The 13,102-nt window shown below is 41.6% G+C and overlaps 1 protein-coding gene across 2 annotated transcripts in view; it reads left to right on the top strand.

The window, feature by feature from the left end:
- Positions 1-12,253, top strand: part of LOC126199346 (uncharacterized) — a 482,736-nt gene extending 470,483 nt beyond the window's left edge. Inside the window, exon 5 of one of the 2 annotated variants that reach the window (XM_049936208.1) lies at positions 6,836-12,253. In XM_049936208.1, coding sequence (XP_049792165.1) covers positions 6,836-7,028 — 193 coding nt within the window. In that variant the 3' untranslated portion in view covers positions 7,029-12,253. The remainder of the gene's footprint in view (positions 1-6,835) is intronic. The other variant, XM_049936216.1, reaches the window with a different exon arrangement.
- Positions 12,254-13,102: the final 849 nt, after the last annotated feature.

Raw genomic sequence — 13,102 nt, 5'->3', positions numbered from 1 at the left:
CTCCATACGGCATTCATTGTCGCCGTAGGTGAGGAGGACGCGGTAATGGGTCGGTACCGATGGGCCCACCAGAACCTGTGGGCAGAACTTTTCCTATCTGAATAACTGAGCATCATTTCGGTAGTATCATCTTGAGAAGAGGTATTTCGTCAAATATGAAAGTTTTTCTCGTGCCAATTGTTAATATAAAGGTGGCCATAGACTTTGTTCGTTGTGACTTCTCAAATGCGGTTCCTACACATTTTCCGGTAGAGGATTTTGAGAAAACAGGGCTTAATAATCCAAGGCAGAATGGTAGGCCGCATAGTGCTACATAATAATAAAATGAACTTAAGTGTAACATACCAACAACTGGTTTTTACATTATTACTATAAAGTGCAACCATAGGTTGTCTGTTCATAAGAAAACCGAGCAATGTTTGCAAATCAGACACGAAATGCGTTAATGAAGAGGTGAAATAGTTGTAAATGTGGTGTGACTAGGGCCTCCCGTCGGGTATACCGTTCGCCTCGTGCAAGTCTTTCGATGTGACGCCACTTTGGCGACTTGCGCGTCGATGGGGATGAAATGATGATGACAACACAACACCCAGTCCCTGAGCGGAGAAAATCTCCAACCCAGCCGGGAATCGAACCCGGAACCTTAGAATTGACATTCTGTCGCGCTGACCACTCAGCTATCGGGGGCGGACAATGAAGAAGTGAACTGTTTCTGACAGATGTTAGACGTGGCCACTGTTGACGTCGACATTTAACCGCTTTGTATTTAGAGTTTATTACGAAATGATGAAATCATTTATTGGGTCAGTTTCATTTTAGCCTCACTGTATACTTAAACAGCTGTTCCAAGTCACCCGATGATTTATTGTCACGAGCAGCATTTACTTTTAATATCGTCTGGTACTTCGGAAACAGCTATTCTAGAGGGGTACTAACGCTGCAGACACTCAGCAGAAGTAGAATATTGCATCGGATACCTGATAGTGACTGGTCACAAGCCGTAAATGAATATGGCAATATATCATCTTGGAATTACAGCTGCTCCCGTAAAAGTGAAGTATTATTGCGTACACCTCACGGTCTCATCTAAAGAGAATAAGCCAAACATTTGAAGATAACAGTTTACCACAGGTCCTTGTCGATGCGATGCATTAATATTGTGTGTGTGTGTGTGTGTGTGTGTGTGTCTGTCAAGTACGTGGGCAAGTATAAGCATGAAGTATTCCGTAGTTTTCTCTGCAATCATTCTAACATTAGAATACTTTACCTATAATTCCTAAAACCTGGGCAGGATACACCACTCGAGGCAACAAGAGATGAGAGGTAAGTAAGAATATTCAAATTTCAGTCAACAGAGGACGAAATTATTACACTCTTCAATAGCTGGAAAGTTGTAAGTTTTTGAGCCAGGAAGTGGTGATATGTACTTCTCACTGGAGAAGAATATTAACCAACATTTCCCGGAAATAATATTATGTACTCACTTATTATTACACTTCTGTTTCCGTAATATACGTATAGAATTGTATTGCGTTTTCTAGCAACACAAAACTTTATTTCTGGAATCAATTTCTGATCGTGAACTCGCAGTTAACATTGGTTTGTACTGGGTGAATATGTGCCACAAGTTAAGACTGATGCTTGGTATGTCGTGAAATTCACAACTGTAATCGTCCAGCAGACAAAGATTTTAGTTAAGTGAAATTTAAAACAAGTATAATAGTAGCATCCTCCAGAGGAGGGTCGTAATTGAAGGTTTTACCACTTGGTGCTGTTATCTTTAACTGCTACATTACCACCATTATTATCATATTTCTATATCTATATTATCCTACGGAGCGAGGTGGCGCAGTGTTTAGCACACTGGCCTCGCATTCGAGAGGACGACGGTACAATCCCGTCTCCAGCCATCCTGATTTAGATTTTCCGTGATTTCCCTAAATCGTTTCAGGCAAATGCCGGGATGGTTCCTTTGAAAGGGCACGGCCGATTTCCTTCCTAATCCTTCTCTAACCCGCGCTTGCGCTCCGTCTCTAATGACCTCGTTGTCGACGGGACGTTAAACATTAAACTACCTACCTATATTATCCTATACCGAATGATAAAAATATAGTTCATGTAAAGTACATCACATGATTTCTGGAGACGTAAAAATAAAACAGGCTTGTAACACAATTTCGTCCTTTGAGGCGCTGGGCAGACTAGTGGCAAATTGCTGTAAATTTATCGGAACATTATTTTCTAAATTGTACTTCGAATACAATTGTAGTTTTCATTTTAAGAATCTTACAGACTATTCGGTAACAAAATACGGTTCTCTCTTGGTGCCCAGCGGTTCATCACAATTCGCAATTGAGGTCCTGATATAAATGCACGATAATTTTATATAAAAATAGGTATATGACGAAAATTTTTTCCAAGTGGTCCAAGGAATCATATGGCAAGTTCCAGCCGCAGTAATTTCTGATAAACTTATACGTACATTGTCCAGTCACATTAATGATCAAAAGGCTGAATAACCATCTTCTGCAGAGTGAACCGCTGCAGGACGTGCTGAGGTTCTGGAAGGTACGGATAGAGACGTGGAGCCATGCCAGTTCCCGTGTCGTGGTCAGATGCTCTAGGTTTCTCAGCTGAAAATCCATGGCGCGAACAACCCGATCGACGTGTTCTCACAGGTCCTCTGTTGGATAAAACCTGGGGAGCGTGGTGGCCAGGAAGTACAGTAAACTTATCCTGTTGCTATTCGAACCACGCACATATACTGTGTGTCGTGTGACGCATTGGACTGTCCAGCTGGTGCATGCCCAGTAGGGGTGGACATGGTCCCCAAGGATAGATACACGCTGGTGTTCATCCACTCTGTCTTTCAGATTGATGAGATCACGAAGGGAATGCCACGTAAACATTCTCCAGACCTTAACGCTCCCTCTTGGTTTCAGGGTGTTTGCATTGAGATGTTTCACGCTGTACACGCCAACGGCCATCTGTCCAATGGAGTAAAAATGTGATTCATCTGATAATGCCACCTGTCGTCACTCAGTGGACGTCCAGTTGTGGTCGAGAAGACAATGTTGGTAGCTCCTTGGTTCATCTGTACGGTCGGTTGCTCATCAGTTGCACGTCTATTCGTCCTTAAAACATCACCGCTGTCGTTCACCCCTGTAATCAATGGCTCGTGTTGCATCACGGTTGCCTCGACACTGGTTTTGGACAGTGCCATTTCGCCATGGATAGTATACTTTAATCACGTTGGGATGCGAACAGTTTACAAACTTTGGAAATGCTTCCACCCTTGGACTGAAAGCCAATTATCATGCCCCTTTGGACGTCAGATAAATACGAGGGTAATCCCAAAAGTAAGGTCTCCTATTTTTTTATAAGTATATAGATCTGTTTATTTCTACAATGGTTTACATCAGTTTACAGCTTGAACATTTAGCTATTTTTCGACATAATCACCATTTCTGTCGATACAGTTTTGTAGACGCTGTGGGAGTTTTTGTATGCCCATGTCGTACCAGCTCGCAGCCATGCTGTTCAGAAAGTTATTAACCTCTTCTTTCACCTCGTCGTCGGAGCTGAATCGCTTTCCTGTCAAATGTTCTTTTAACCTAGGGAACAGGTGATAGTCACTGGGCGCCAAGTCAGGACTATGGGGTGGGTGGGTGATTATGTTCCACTGAAACTGTTGCAGGAGAGCAACGGTTTGCTGAGCGATGTGTGGGCGAGCGTTGTCATGGAGAATGTGTATACGCCCTTGCTCAACATTCCTCTTCTCCGGTTCTGAGTTGCCCGTTTGAGTTTTTTCAGAGTCTCACAGCGTTAATTGTGGTGACCAACAATACCCCTTGCTGATCCCAAAAAACGATAGTCATGACTTTACCGGCAGACTGTGTTTGTTTGAATTTCCGCAGCTTTAACGAAGAAGGATGCCGCGAATGGCGTGATTGTTGCTTGGTGTCAGGTGTAAAGTGGTATGTCCAGGTTTCGTCATCCGTGACAACTGAGTCCAGAAAGTTGTCCTGTTCGGCTGCAAGGTGGTGAAGAAATGTGCGGGAAGCATCAACTCGTTGCCGCATGTGGTCCTCAGTCAGCATACGCGGCACCCCTCTTGCGCACACCTTGCGGTAGCTCAATGTTTCCGTTAAAATTCTGTGAGCGGTGCTCCGGGAAACATCAGGAACCAACGTGAAGAGATCATCCAGGGTGATCCGCCGATCTTCACGCATGCTTTGCTCAACCTTCAACACTGTCTCCTCAGAAACTGACGGTCTCCCGCTCCCTTGTTCGTCGTGAATTTCGATCCGACCAGCTGCAAACTCTCTACACCACTTACGAACATTTTTGACATCCATGCACGACTCACCATACACTTCCGTCAATTGGCGATGGATTTCAATGGGCGCAGTGCCCTTTGCGTTCAATAACCGAATAACTGCCCGCAATTCGCACTTGGGAGTAACATCCAATGGGAGCTCCATTCTCAACGGCTGCTAAGCCAAGACTGAGCGCCTCAGCGCGACGTGCGCATGTTTACACACGGCGCGTGAAGCGTTCTTCATAACAGTGTGACCAACTGCCACATAAACAAAGTTCTGTACTTATAAAAAAAGTAGGAGACCTTACTTTCGGATTACCCTCGTAGCTCCGTTTTTGCATTACGACAACTACTGCACTGTTTCACATGTCCCCCTATAGTCTGTCTGTAAACTCAAGAGCGAGCAGCGCTTTTGGTAGGGGAAGTGGCCTTTCCCGGAAGAACGCTGCCACCGGCCTACAGGGGCATCCAAAATCAGTTGCCCATTATCGGTCTAGCGGTGTAGATCGGCGTGCAGTGATATACGTCGTTTCTGTTCGTGGGATCTTAGTTGCCAGTGTCAGTGAGTTAACGTTGTATACTTACTGATGTACTCCGATATCCGGAAGTGATGGATAATCGTCTAGCATTGCAAGAAAATGTGTAAAATACGAAGAAGTGAAGGTATTTGCGGAGTAACAAGCGTTCGATCGTCTCTAATGTTATTACAGCGTGTATTAAAGAGGCGGCCCAAAAAGACCTATTGGCTAATATTACCAGTCCCAATTAAAGGGCTGCAATCTATGCAAACGTCAGCCTCACCCAATAGGACACATAAGTAAGGAACGGAAAAAAAGCTGCATGGTTTACTGGAATCGCCGCGAAGGAAAACTAATAGTTTTGGGAGGAAACCCATCGGTATAGACACCTTTGATGCTTCTGGAACACTAAATCTGTACCTCGATCACTATTCACCTGATTCTAAGACATATGGCTTAAAACATGTGTGCAATAGCTATTCGAAACACTGCTGAAATTTCCTTCGAAACATGTACACCGATTCTAGACTTCCAAGCAAAAAGCTTGACATTCGAGATGCGTTCACATATTCATTTTTATGTTTTGGTAAGAACTTTACTTGTTAATCTAAAGCAATGTTATCCTCTTCAAAATATTCCCGAATATATACTATACACTTATACCAGTACTTTTTCCAGTTCCCGAAACACTTTAGGAGCTGTTTCTTCGGGATAGTTAATAGGTCTCTTAACTGTGCATTTTTAATCTCATCCATGCTAGTAAAATCGCTGTCCTTTAAGGCCCGCTTTGAAATGTTTATACCACTTGTCTGCCCTTGGTTTACTCATAACAGGCTCACCAAATGCAATATTTACCATTTCTAAAAATTTCATACACTTTATTCTATTCTTATAACAAATTTAATACAGATTCTCTAATTTATTTTTATACAAAACAAATAATCGTTGATACTACCAAAATACATGTAACCTTTCTGACAGCTGACAACAGAGTAAATACCCAATATGAATAACATTGTACACATACTTTTGAGGCATGTTTACAAAGGCAGTGACAAAAAAGTGGTGCAAATCGGACTAATACAACACACAAAATTATAAATTTCTGCTTAATTTTTAAGCACTCTTCGTGTTGCAAGAATTGTTAAGTTTCAATGCAGTCCTTCAAAGAAAACTTCTACCTTTTAGTAGAAACACAAAATGAGAACAAGCCTTAAATTCTACAGACTGATTGCATTATATGGGGTTCGTTTTACGAATGGCAATAGAGGAACATACATTCACATGAACAGGCATTTGTCTAGAAATAAACGCAGCCAAGACGTATCTGTACACGGCGTCGCCACAGATTTAAAGCGCGCGCTGCGGCAGGGCCGGTTCTACGTTGTGAAACAGCCTGTAGAAGCGCCTTGTGACGTAGCTGGGTTGGCAGAGTGGGGACTCGTTCGCTCGCTCTTCAGTTTACCGACAGACTATAACACACTCCATTGCTATTGCTGAGTGGTATTGCACGTTGGCTCAAATGGTTCAAATGGCTCTGAGCCCTATGGGACTCAACATCTGAGGTCATCAGTCCCCTAGAACTACCTAAAGCTAACTAAGGACATCACACACATCCATGCCCGAACCAGGATTCAAACCTGCGACCGTAGCGGTCGCACGGTTCCAGACTGAAGCGCCTAGAACAGCTCGGCCACACTGGCCGGCTACACGTTGGCATCGGACATAGGCGGCGGTCACATTAATATGACTGGATCGTATATTACTGAAACTAATAAAAAGAAATCAAATACAAAGAAATTATTATCTCATTTTGCCTCTTTTACCCTTGACTGAGGGCTTGCTGTAGGTTTCCTATCTTTTCGAATACGCGTTAATGAAGCTGACGTTGGTTACGACGCCGCTACAGGCGTACCCTAGCATAAAGATTTGGGAGACAATGATTTTGGGTGACGTGTTGAAAGATGGTACCTGACAGCGTTCTCTTGTGTTGCAGGTTCCGCACTTGCCTCAAGATGGCTGGTACGGGCGCTGCCAATCTCGTGGGTAAGCTGTTCTTCAACATCGTGCAGACCAAGTGCTTCGTGCTGAAGCCGAAGAAGGTGTGCACGCGCTTCTCGTGGTGGGGCAAGTGCGAGAAGTACGCGTACCGCAAGCAGGCGCACCTGCGCAACAACGTCTCCTACTGAGGGCGCGCCACCGCCCTCTGCACGACAACGTTCCTAGCCGCTTGCGCCGGCGGCCGCTCTAGAAGGCGGTGGACGTCGACTGCCGCCGCGCCGACTACTCCCCAGACGACTGCGCGCGAGGCGTGCGACTGAAAAGCCATCGACGTTGGACTGTCCACCCGCGGCAACTGCCGCATTGGATTTACGCCACTCAAGACGGATACCTAAGTAGGGCTGCGCGACCAGCCCTGCTTCGTGGGCGGCACACTAAAGACAGAATAAGCACTGTTGCCGTCCATGGATCGTTTCGTGACTAAAGATAGCTGCGGATAATTATATTCATCACCGTAACTTCAGCTACGCCTGTAGTGAGAACGACAAAAAAGGAGTTGGTATTCTCTGTTTGTGCATATAGCAGTCAATTCTCCTAATAGAGTTATTGTAAAGTGTGTTACCACCAGAAGTAGTTCTATATCGAAAACTGTATGTAACTAAGAGAGATATTCCCCAAGCTACCACCTGCGTTTCCAGATGTGTTTGTTGCAGTAGAAGTTCAGCGGTCCGAAGATGTCTGCTGATCTTAAACCTTTATGAAGCACACATACAAGGAGAAACTGTTCAGAAATTTCATTTACAATGTCTTTGAGCTCTGATAGATCATAAAATTCCCGCATTTCTTCTGGCATAGAAAATCAGTGATTATAAACTACAGCCTGAATCCCAACTGCATATACATAAGCCTCTAATGAATGTAGTTAACAATACAATATTTTTATTATTAATGATGCCAGGTTACCAAAAGCAATTTCTGTAAGCACGTGTGCTGGAACTCTCATACTCGGAACTTGGCAACAGAGCCGATTGCGACACACGAGAAAGACGAATGTCTGGTAGTTTAGCATCTGCTTGTGAATTTAGTTAGTTGGACAATAATTAAGTGTCCCTATGGAGCTGTAGAGCCCAGCATCTGTTTAAATATTCATGTCATGCACACAGGAATACATTTCTGAGCTGTCCGGTGTTGACATCTCTCAGATTTAAATGACTGTTATTTACGACCAGGCAGTGTTTTCTGTATGCGTAATCGCTGAGGAAACAGAATTCTTTTATTTTGGTGCTGTATGAAACTAACAAGTTTCTATTTATTTCTTTATTGGTACTTAGCATTTATTCGCCTTGTTATAAGTCGCACAATGGTTCCGCCAGTGGTGGAATCTCGTCCATAGATCTTCTGCGTTGTGAAACTACAATCAAAGCTGAAGTTTTTGCATGTGAATCGTTTGTTATATGTATTATAAAAACTGCATTTTTGTACTTTTGTAATGTTCGTCGGTATTATATTACTTAAGCGACAACTAAGTCATTCCTTCATTACTTCTGTTCATCGCCTGATCTTTTTTCTTTTCTTTTCTGTGAATACGAATTGATAGTGGAAACCCTTTGACGTGGCTTACTTTTGGGCTGTATACGGTTGAGAAGTTCGCTAGTTTTCCCGATTTCCATACATCATACTGTAAATACCCATAGTTTCGCTGTTGAGAGTTATACAACAATGTGTTATTGTTGTTCTATAGAGCTAGACTACTGTGGGTACCTTGTCACGCATAACCCAGCTAAGACTCGTAATCATTTTGTAACCAAAGATTTCTCCTCCTGAATGACATGGATTTACCATAAAGTCTGTGACTGAATGTTACGTCAGAGGAATAATGTTCGACAGACTGCTAAAAAAGAGGGATGTTGACGGCGTAATATTTGGTGTCATAGTAATTACGTTTGAAAGTTATTTACGAATCAAATAGTCAGGCAGTGCACTTTTTTATTTTAGTAGTTAATTAGTAAAATACTACCAACAATGAGCGAGCATTTGGATGCACTGAATTAGATTATTTTCTCTTGGGGATTTCGTGTAATAGTGGTGACACGTGGCATGTTTTTAACAGCTTTGGGCGACATGCTTAGGTTAGGAAATAGATCCGATAAAATCAAATACTGTCATGCTCCAATATCTACCTTTCTACTTCTCTGCAAAAATAATAATAATTGTGCTAAATTGCCTCCTACAGTGCAGAATTTCATGCAAGGTGTTTGAAATGGGATTTATAATCGTTATAAGCAGTTAAGTGCTACAGTTCTTACTTGTAGTGTGCTGATGGACATCAGAGTAAATTTCTATTCACGTCAACGAAACATTGCGACACATTTCTGTGGCCTACCTTTGCATCTACAACTTAATGCTGTTACACTAGCCTATCTCCACCTTCTTGTGACAATGGCTTACAAACACTCGACTCATATCATGGTATCACACTATGCACAATATAAGATGATAGTTTCAAAAACATGAAGACAATGCTGAATTTCTTTTTATCGAGAACATGAAAGTTGTAAGACACTGAATAGTACTCGAAAGATTTCTATTAATTCAATGCAATTTTTGTACTTTTGAAAAACTGAAAATATTTCTTCCTTGAAAATGCTTTGGAAATGCTAAGCCGATTCGACGAAATTCGTGTTGAACTTCCTGATTAGCTTCTGCACACCGTATCATTTATATTCGGCACACCGTATCATGTACTATCCAAGTCTGCGATTACTTTTTCAAAAATTATTCACGTGAAGGCAAGACATGATTTTTCGTTCGGAAACACTTCAGTTTACACAAATCACTTCACTGATTTACTTCAGATTCGTAGTGTGGCAGTGAATCTATGGCAACTGCGTGAGACATATACACTACCACTTTATCTAGTCTTAATGTTTCTCATCCCTATCTCCGCACTACTTGCAGTCATGTACGGAACTTCAAACAAATTTTGCAGTCGGTATAAATATCTGAAACTCAAACACATTAGAAGAAATTTAATGTTGCCACGCTCTAAAAACGCTATACCGTTTGATCCACTTTCCTACAATACTTACTGAGCATCTATTTTACACAAAAGACAACGCCAAGTGTTGAATCTGTTGCCAACAGATAGAATAAACTCCCTTATCGAAAAAACTGATCAGCAGTCACATAATTACGACCTGAAAGGAAAATAGTGTTCACCAGTTTCGGTACAAAATTTATAATTTGTTGATCTCTAGCGGGTAAACTCATAATACATAAAACAGCAGGATACTATCAAGTTTATGAACGCACAATATTGTGATAGCTCTGCTCATGTTAACAGAATCTTCCGTCGATTCTTGATAGAACAACATTACAATAATGAAAAGCACCAGTTTGTTTTTGTTCTGTTCATGTTATTGCAGTACTGACAAATCACCCGTGCATGTCGATCCCTCCCATATAACTTTCATCAAATTTCTGTCTCTCCTCACCCATACTGAACACCTTTGTACATACAACAGCATTTCGACTCCAACAATCCCACTGCTGTTCCTATAGCTGTATAACCCACCAACCCTACACACACACTGACACGCACTCCATATCCTCTCCCAGCAATACTTCAACCGACTCTTTCTCGCAGACAACGTAAAATGCCCTGATATTTATGCTTTGTTGACTCAAACTTATCCCTCTCTACCGTACCTCACACTGGACTTTCCCCTCCCTACACACTTGTTCCCTATTTTTTCCCTGTTCATACCGTCGCCTGCCCCACAGCCCACTCCTCTACTCTGCCTCTGTTTCCCATTATCCACTTCCAGACCTACAGAACCATCTGGTTACCATCTGGTAACCATCTGGGTACCATCTGGTTACAACATACTACCCACCCCACGATCTCAGAGCTCCTGATTTTTCTTCTCCTAGTTCTACCCCTACCAGTGCAGGTCTTTACAATTTCGGTGCATGTGCGTTGCTACATAGTTTCTTGTTTAAGATCTTTAACCTATATGAGCCTACTTTTCATTTTACTTTTTTGTCTTTCGTTTAAAAGCACACAAAACAACATATGTAATCCCGAAAAATCACCTTAAATGTTTATTTGACACTACAATAGTAAATCCATAGTCACAGTGCATAAAAATATTATAGTCACACTTCTTTACGACAATTATGTCGGAATACAGAAAGAAAAATCACCTTTTTAACTTGTTTAGAAACTTATATAAATGTTTCACCCTCTTAATTATACTGCATCGAATTTATTAATTTTGGAAGTCATATGCTGCAGAGGGGCAGAAACAACAATACAGGGAAAAATTCTACGTAAACATTGCTCTTTGGAATAGTGGAACAATTGTGTATCTCTTCTCGTAGCCCAAATCGGCAGCACCATCAGTTGTCTTGTTTTGTTAATCAGTGTGTGTTTCTCATTGAACGTATGGACCGATTAGCCGGCTCAGATAACAACCACCGTACCTGGTCGACTCTTACTACAAAACACCCTTGCTTCTGCACAAACCTGTAGGTAAATCATATGGGCTTGATTTGCGAATAACTTTCAGGAACGAGAATATTTACTGTGAAACCGAAGTGTACGTTGTCATGACATTGGACACCAATGCCGATATCCGCAGGTACCTGCTAGAAACTCGACACGACAGGCATCTAGGCATGTTTTGTGAAACAGCAAGTGCGTGACTAGGTCTGCGCTCGTTTCCGATGATTGTGATACCTCTTTTCACGGCCAGGATGCGTCAGCAAGAAGCATCGCTTGGCACACTACCTTGACTCCTGCCGGTACTTAAATGGCTCTGATTGCTAGCAGCCCATTCGTGGGTCTTAATTAGTTTTCATTAGGAATTTGGCCGTTTCAGAAACAGCCAGCTTCGGTCAGATATGTTTTCAGTTTGCTAGTAGTAAAGAAATTGTTAGAAAAGTAGTTTCTGTTAAGGCTAGTTTTATTCAAAACATAATTTTCCGATAATTTACTCCCGGCAAGAAGTGCTCTTTCACGCCAATAAACAGTACCACACTTAGTATACTGTATGATGCAGCTAGAGAGTGCCACAATAGCACGAATACCTCAGCAACTAAAAGTTGCACGTTGTTTCCATACTTTCTTCCACCTCTGTCTGTGACTATAAGCTTCCATGTGTTTTTAATTTCTTACAATCTATCATAGTTTTATACGACCACAGAGCGATTATTTAAGTGAGTTAAGAGTCTTCAGTATGTGTTGAAAATAGTTGTAAGGCTATCGTGTTGCATTTTATCACTTTTCATGTATTTAAATTGACATCTTTCATCTCGTCATTTCGTTACATTACATCTCTGTAAATGGCGTTTGTAATAAATATTTCATGATGTTTGTATTCAAGAAAGTAAGATGCAATAATAAATTTGTTATTATAATTGAACAATGTGTAAGTGAAATGGCCATGTAACTACAACAAAGTATTTTCCTCGATATCTATCACTTTTCAAAAGTGGAGTATTTCCGTAATTCTACCTCACATCCTCTGCAGTCCATAACTTTTCACTGCAGGTATCTCCGAGCAGCATGTACTAAATTGCCAAGAAATAAACAGACATATGTTAATAACAACACTGCAGTACTGTAGCTCAAATTAGCATAGTAAATCAACAATACTACCTATACTAATATTAACAGCTGTGAATCGGGAAGTTAATTACACAATTACAGCATTGATTAACACCTGCTTGATGAAAAAGTGCTCAGTCAACAGTGTTTAATATCAAACTAAAGTTACTGCTCACTGACAATATTATTGATACTACAGACAAGCTCTCAGAGTCAGAAAGCTGTTAGCGACACATACAATCTGAAAATCGACTTTACATAAGATGCATGACTTTAATTAAATGTATCGAATGATACATATAGTACATTCAAAATACATGTGATGTATGCCAAATGAAACTGGGCGAGCAATATCACAAACTGTCCTAAACACATAATATACCACAAATTCCCTAGCTCAAAGATGTATGCACCCACCAACCAATCACCCAAATACTTATCCAGTGCACACTGAATCTTTCACTCTGCAATAGAATAAGCAGGGAAAGCAGGAGACAAGTACTGGCATAGCAGAAGCAGTGAAGATGAGTGATGAACCATGCTCAGACAATTCGGTCGATAAGAACATTGGCAGCAGACAGCAAGGTCTGTTTACAACTGCTGGTCTGGAACATAATTTCAGTCTGTCAGGGACAGTCAGTTACCAATGAT

Source organism: Schistocerca nitens, chromosome 1 (assembly GCF_023898315.1).
Source record: "Schistocerca nitens isolate TAMUIC-IGC-003100 chromosome 1, iqSchNite1.1, whole genome shotgun sequence".
Lineage (NCBI taxonomy): Eukaryota > Metazoa > Arthropoda > Insecta > Orthoptera > Acrididae > Schistocerca > Schistocerca nitens.
Note: the sequence above shows the minus strand (reverse complement) of the source record. Positions and strands in the feature narration are given on the sequence as shown.